General features: G+C 36.8%; 1 protein-coding gene across 1 annotated transcript; it reads left to right on the top strand.

The window, feature by feature from the left end:
* Positions 1 to 307: 307 nt before the first annotated feature.
* On the top strand, positions 308 to 4,930 carry LOC110785853 (protein HOTHEAD). Its single transcript, XM_021990368.2, has 6 exons — positions 308 to 560; positions 865 to 1,270; positions 2,942 to 3,252; positions 3,516 to 3,901; positions 4,001 to 4,569; positions 4,668 to 4,930. Exons 1-6 carry the CDS (start codon positions 467 to 469, stop codon positions 4,723 to 4,725), a joined length of 1,824 nt encoding a protein of 607 aa, XP_021846060.1. The 5' UTR covers positions 308 to 466; the 3' UTR covers positions 4,726 to 4,930.
* Positions 4,931 to 7,783: the final 2,853 nt, after the last annotated feature.

The following is a 7,783-nucleotide window of genomic DNA, read 5'->3' as shown; positions in this document are numbered from 1 at the left end:
AGTGAAAAAAGTCTCTTTTGAAGGTGTATATAGTTGGCAAGAAGTAATTCTAAGAGATGTTGGTTGTAAGGAAGGTTATTTTGGGTTAAATTTTGTGTATATGTCTAAGAGCTTCATTGTTTTTCCTCCTCTGTTGAGGGAAAGTATTTTGTTGGACTTATTGGCTATGGCCTAGTAATATAATTCCTGTCGTTTTGCGTTAAAAATATATATATATATATATATATATATATATATATATATTATATATATATATATATATATATTATATATATATATATATATATATATATATATATATATATAAGTAGAAAAGGAGGCTAATAAGAGAAAGGCACAAGTCAGCAGCAGAAAAGCTTGCAGTCTAGTTTAATTTTCTCTCCCCTCAGCTCAGCTCCGCTCCTGAGATTTCAAAATCATATTTCTCTGCCCACTCATTCTGCCCTTTTTCTTTCTAACTTTAATTATGGCCTCTCATTTCTTCTTCCTTTGTCTCCTTGTCTTCTTCTTCTTCTTCTTCTCCTCTAGCTCCTTTGTCTCTGCTACTTCTTCTTCTCAAGGTCAACTCCTCTCTTTATATAAATGGTTTTATTATTCCTCTATTTGAATTTTGTTTTATTTGTCAATTAATTAACGGTTTATTTTGACTTAGATTGTTTACTCAATAGTATTATTTTTCTTTTGTTAATAAATTGTTAATAAAAAGAAGGCAGGAGAAAACGGTCTAGACCGTTCTCCTGATCGGGGTGTTCTCTTAGGCTAAGAAAACGGTCTAAGAGAACGCCTCCTTTTTGAAGAATGGGCCGGGGAGGTTGGATTATTTTCATCTATCACTCATTTATTATGAAAAATAATGATTTGCAGATACAAAAGAAACCTCAGAGCACAAGTACCCGTTCATAAGACGGGCGAGCACATTTTCATCATCATCATCATCGTCGTCGTCGTCATCGCCATCGTACGGTGGAAAATCGTCGACATCATCGGGAGGGTACGACTACATTATCATCGGGGGTGGCACGGCAGGGTGTCCATTGGCAACAACCCTTTCACAACACTTTAATGTATTACTTTTAGAAAGAGGAGGTGTACCCTTTGACAACTTTAATGTGAGTTATATGCAAAATTTCCACATATCATTGGCTGACAACTCATCAAACTCTGCTGCTCAACTCTTTATTTCTACGGATGGAGTTTTCAATTCAAGGGCTAAGGTTTTAGGGGGTGGCACTTGTATTAATGCTGGTTTCTATACTAGGGCTAGCTCCAGGTATGTATTCCATCCATCATTTTCCCCTTTTAAATTATATCAACTTAACTTGGCACAACTAAGAGTACGTATACATCTCATGCGCTGTCGTGTTTTCTCGGTCAATTTCGATTTTGTCATCCTCAATTGAAATGTTTAGTGTATTTTATGATTAGCAATTATTAACAATTTAGGAGGCCGGCGTTTAATAAGACTATAACAGATGTGACCTCTCATTAATATTGCCCGGCTAATATCATTTTCCTTAAAGTAATATGGTTTTTTTAATGTAACTTCACTTTATACGTACCCATAATAATAATATATATCGAAACAGAAGAACAACATCAAACAAGGGTAAATATTTTGTTGTTTTGAAAGGGGTAAATATTGGAAGGACTGGGAGATGATTACATCGATCAGTCAACCATTTTGTGTCTTGCATTGCGTTGACTTCCTTATCCGTCCAGTCAACCATAAAATTATACTACACTTCGTATTGTGAATTTGTGAATGTAACTAAAACTTGAAATACAATAGATGATGATTATACATGACTATTATTAACGTTGCCAGGCTGTAAACACATTTAATACATTTTCTAAATTTAAGAAAACTGGACAAAATATACTGTAGGTCTACTACTCTGTATGAATGATGAGATTATGAGAATTCCACTCAAGAAATGCTCATAGAAAGACAAGAAACATACTACCCTCTGTTACATATCTCTGAATCTCAGGTACCCAAATATAGTAATTACAACTCATAATATAGGTTCACCCTTTATTTTTTAAGGACAATATTCATGAAATTCTCACTTAGGGAGCTATTGGGTGGGCTTGGGAATCACGAGGCCAGAATTTAATGACCCATATACATCTTTCACCCTTTATGAGACCATTTACAACCTTCATCTACCACTTTTTATGGTACACATTTCTATCTTCTCTTAATACAACTAATACTTCGTACGGAGTATTGGGGTTTGGATAATGGTCTATAGACCACCACGTACGCTCCTTTCCTAAGCCCGGCTTTGGCTGGTAGGAAGTGTGTGTTTGTGGGGTGATCTATATACGAAGTACTTCATAATTTTTTCACGTTCGAAATTAGATATATTAGTAGTTAAATATTGCATTGAATTCCGTGCAAATAGTAACTGTAAAGAACTTTATGAAACAGAGGAAGTATATACCTTACTAAAAAAAAAAAAAGTACTTGTTCTTCACTCCCGTCCGGACGAGTTAAATTAGAGAAAAAAAAAAGAGCTAAAACATTTGTTTTTTTTGAATGTTGATCGTGATTAATCGTAAAAATAGAAAGAAGAGAGCATTTACTTCAGTCCTATTCTCGCTTAGTTGTTGTCATCCACCATACCACTAATACATACCTAACATTCAACTCATCAACCTACATTTTCTTCCTAATGCTGTAATGCATGTGGCTCAACCGCCTCCCTCCTACAACAGGAATAAGATCGGATAAGACCAACCAACGTCGTCAAAATAATCAATATTTCCTAATTTATGAAAATTTAATAATAACACATTGAAACGAGTCAGCACATGAACAAGATTTTATATGAATATAGAAAGTTAATTGGGGGATTTCAATACACATTTTACTGACCTTTATCACTTTAATTTCAAACTGACAATAATAATTAAGTTGATGAAATGATATTTGCAGTTATGTAAAAAGGGCAGGTTGGGATCCGAAGCTAGTGAATGAATCCTACCCTTGGGTAGAGAAACAGATAGTGCAAAGGCCTAAGCTTGCACCTTGGCAAAAAGCAGTTAGGGATGCCCTCTTGGATGTTGGTGTGTCACCCTTCAATGGATTCACCTTTGATCATAAATATGGAACCAAGGTCGGTGGCACTATTTTCGAGGAGAATGGCCGCCGCCACACCGCCGCTGAGCTCTTGGCTTCCGCCAACCCCCTAAATCTCGACGTTCTCATCCATGCAACCGTCCAGAAAATCACTTTTAACACTACAGGTATACCAAGTTTATACTTTTGTGTCCAACTTTGAAAAGTTAAGGTCCTTTTTGAATTTTTTTTATGCATTCTCTTGTTTGAATTACCAAATTACCCTACACATATACATTAAGAGTCAATAAGCACAATTAAGCTAGTATGAGTATTTTAATTTTGTCTAAATTTTCATTCTCCTGTCTAGAATTAGTTGTCACGTTATTTGAATTAATCATCAGTGCGTATATCTAATGTATCAAATATGGTGTTATGTATGTGTAAACAGGAAAAAGGCCAAAGGCGGTAGGGGTGATATTCAAAGATGAAAATGGGAAACAACATGAAGCATTTTTATCAAAAAGAAGAGGAAGTGAGATGATTGTGTCAAGTGGAGCAATTGGGAGTCCACAATTACTTCTTCTAAGTGGTATTGGACCCAAACAAGACCTTAAAAAGTTGAACATTCCTCTAATTTATGACAACAAGTATGTAGGAGAAGGCATGCAAGATAACCCCATGAACACAATTTTCGTTCCTTTAAAGAATCACGTAGAGCAGTCATTGATTCAAACAGTTGGGATAACAAAGAAGGGAGTGTACATTGAAGCTAGCAGTGGGTTCGGCCAGGCGGAAGACAGCATCCACTGCCACCATGGTCTTGCCTCCGCCGAGGTTAGTTTTGGCTTTATATATTATACCAACTTTCTTTATTTGTTGGCAAAATTGGTAAACTAAAAGGTAATTGTTGGTACGCATATTTTACATGGACAGATTGGTCAACTCTCAACAGTTCCACCAAAGCGAAGAACACAAGAAGCAATCCAAGCCTACAAAGACAGGAAACAAGACTTACCCTTTGAGGCATTCAAAGGTGGTTTCATCCTAGAGAAGATAGCTGCACCCAAGTCCAAGGGCCAGCTTAAACTCATCGACACTAACGTCGACAACAACCCCGCGGTGACCTTTAACTACTTCAGCCACCCCCAAGATTTACGACGCTGTGTGGAGGGCATTCAGATAATGGAAAGCTTAATAAAATCTGCACACTTCATGAACAACACAGGGTGTGATGAGGAAACTACTCAAAAATTGCTTAACATGAGTGTTAAGGCCAACATTAATCTCATCCCTAAGCAAACCAATGACACTAAGTCTTTAGAGCAGTTTTGCAAGGATACTGTGATTACCATTTGGCATTACCATGGAGGGTGCCATGTTGGCAAAGTGGTGAACCACGACTACCGAGTTCTCGGTGTTGATAGGCTCCGAGTTATTGATGGATCCACCTTTCGGATATCCCCTGGAACCAATCCTCAAGCAACTGTCATGATGATGGGAAGGTAATTAACTAAATTAACATTTTAATATCCAAACCCTTAATTTCAATGATGAACCAAGATTGTTTCTTACTTTCTTTTAATTCGCCTTGTTTGTGTAGGTACATGGGAATCAAGATCTTAAAGGGAAGATTAGGACGAGGAGCTAAAATTGTATAGGAAATGAGCATCATTATTTAGGGAGGTAACCGTGGATTTTGTTGGCAGTACGTTGTGGAAGATTGGTTAAGTTAGATTAACAGGCATTTCATTTTGTTATTTGTTAGTTACAATATTTGTAATTCTTGGCAACCACTAAAACATGTATAAATATACTTATGTAGGCTTTGCCGATTCTTAATTAGATAAATATATCATTTGTCGATTGTGGTGTGTTTATATGGTGAGGATGAAATACTACTCTGTACTACCATACTAGTACTCTACTTGTGTTAGTAGCGAAAATTGCTCCTATCTTTCCCTAATCAAAATCGACAAGTGATCTCTTGGCCGGAATTCCTATGTGTTCCCCTTTAATTTCTTCTTCTTAATTTGTAGGATACTCAATCCACCCCTTCTACGCATTGTTTGTAGGAGAAGTATTGTCACGCATTGTTCTTTGGGGGTGCCTCTACAAATTTTACCCCATACCCAGTAAAATTTGCTCCGTTCCTATGGGGCAGTAAAAAAGACACAAATGGAGTATTAATAATGAGTAAATTCCTATCACTAGGCTCACCAACCAACCTCACTTTGATTCTTATTGTTTGCTAGATTATGAGAAACTCCTTGAAAGAGTGTGTTCCATTGATCAAATATATAGGAATTACAATATGAGTTTTAATATACATCAAGTATCCTAAGAAATTAAATCCTAATAGATTTCTATCTCTATCACACCCCGCAGTCGTAGCGGTAGGAGGTCGTACGCTAAGACTGGATCTTGTTGACCCTAGTTTTGGTTGATGACAAAAGGCAAACTTCCTAATATTGTTACTTGATGGTTACAGTAAAGTGCTCGAGTTCCTGAGAGGAACTAGGGATAGCTGCTGAAGTTCCTGAGTTGGATTGAGCAAAGCTGGAGCAACCAAGCTGACACAAACCAGCTAGAGGAACAATTGCACTCACAATATCTCCATGTTCTCATAGAATGGTGAAGTTCCTAAGACCTGTTCCGTAGTAGGAACAACTGAAGCTTCTGAGTCGCAGCTCCAATAAAAGGAAGACACGAAACTAGGTAGTTTAGTACTCTTAGTATTCGTGTAAGATAATAATATTAGCTGATGATATATTATGGAACTTAAGGATTTTAATTTATTAAAACGATTTTATCAAATATATGGCTGCAAGTTTTTAAGGATTAAATTTAAATAAATAATTATTGTTTTTGCTTTACTTAATAAAATCAAATTTTCATTCAAGTAAAAACAGTTTTATAATCCCTAAAACTTCTCCTAAGATTCGATTAAATACCAAATAGTTTTTGAGAAAATCTTTTAACGTTTAACTGATCTAAAGCCACGCCCAGCTTATGAGGAGTTACGTGGGAAGTGGTCTTCCCTTGTTCCTCAAGACAAGGGACGTGGAGACCAAGGAGTGTAGAATGTTGGCAGTTGAGATTTGAAGGGAACAAACTCTAATGATCTATCTCTATAAAAGGGTCGTGAGTTTTCAGTTAAGATTACACAAACAATCCAAGAGTCTTTTATTTTCTTAAAAACGTATTAAAGAGTTTTTCATAAAATCAGTTTGTGTCCTAGTTAAATTCAAGTTCCTAAGTTCCTAATATATCTAAGCTTTATTAATATCTAGTGTTCTCATAAAACTAAATTGTATTTCGAGTGTGAGAGGATTAAGTTATCCTGTAAAGACTTAGAGTTAAGTCTGAGAGAAAGAGAAGTAAAGAGAGCTGTAATCAGAGTTGGTTACTGTGAGGAACTCGAGTAAGAGAGGAACTCGAGTTGTTGCGTTATTGTAATCGAGGCATTACTTTAATATAAAGAGGTTTTGAGGTTTTCTCTTCTTGATTAGTGTCAAGAAGTATCCTTAATTGTATATCTTTTGCCTCTGTGTTTCTCAGTTCCTTTATTGTTTCTAAGTTCCGCAAGAAACTTCACTAAAGTTCCAATTACAATTCACCCCCCCCCTCTTGTACGTGTTCCTACTGGAATAACAGTTGGTATCAGAGCCAGTACTCACGAAAAACACAGGAAACCCTGTTTGAGTCAAGCTCCTAAAAGTATGAACACACACGAGAAATTAGAGGAAGGATACTCCACGCAAAGGCCACCAATGTTCAACGGCAAATTCTACACATACTGGAAGAATAGGATGGAGATGTTCATCAAGGCAGAAAACTACCAGGTCTGGCGTGTCATTGAAGTTGGAGATTTCGAGGTAACAAAAACCAATGATCAAAACGAGGTAGTTCCTAAACCAATGTCTGAATTTGCAAAAGAAGATTTTGAAAAATATGAAATCAATGTCATGGCTGTTAAAATTCTGCATTGCGGCCATGGACCACATGAACACAATAGAGTCATAGGGTGCAAGAGCGCAAAGAAAATTTGGGATCTCCTTTAAGTTACTCACGAAGGAACTAATGAAGTTAAGCGTTCAAAAATTGATCTTTTAATGTCCAAATATGAACGATTTGAAATGCTCCCCAAAGAAACTATTCAGGAAATGTTTACTCGATTTACTAATGTTGTGGGCAAAATTACCGTGCCTTCGTGTACCAATGAGGACGTGACACATGGCACGTATTGCGCCCCCTAAGCAGAAATCATACGAAGTCTACTCCGAGGCATGAGTATTAATCTAGGTATCTACAATGTATGTATTTAAGTGTGTATAAATGTATGTATAAAACCTATACCTGGAAAGGGGCTCAATTAGTATGTATCCCAAGTGAATGACTAAGCACAATAGGCCCAAACAGCCCACTATTGCCAAAAGAGACCAGAGAATTGTAAGGAGAAAGGACACGTGTCCTCCTCCCATTCCCCAGCCAATCATGTAAGGGGAATATTAGGTCATTCCCCCAAAAACCTAGTACTATAAATATTCCCACTTCCCTAGAAAAAGGGGTCACAATCAATACATTCTAGAGCAATTGCTGCTCTGCCTTCTCTCTACTTTCTCTCTCTATAAAAATACAATCTTGTTTAATCTGTAAAAGTTACCAAGAAACCTCCAAGGTATCTCACCGGAAAAACCCCACAACATTTGGCGCCGT

The sequence above is a fragment of the Spinacia oleracea genome, chromosome 6, assembly GCF_020520425.1.
Source record: "Spinacia oleracea cultivar Varoflay chromosome 6, BTI_SOV_V1, whole genome shotgun sequence".
Classification (NCBI taxonomy): Eukaryota; Viridiplantae; Streptophyta; class Magnoliopsida; order Caryophyllales; family Amaranthaceae; genus Spinacia; species Spinacia oleracea.
The sequence above is the reverse complement of the archived record's forward strand: the minus strand, read 5'-3'. Positions and strand labels throughout refer to the sequence as shown.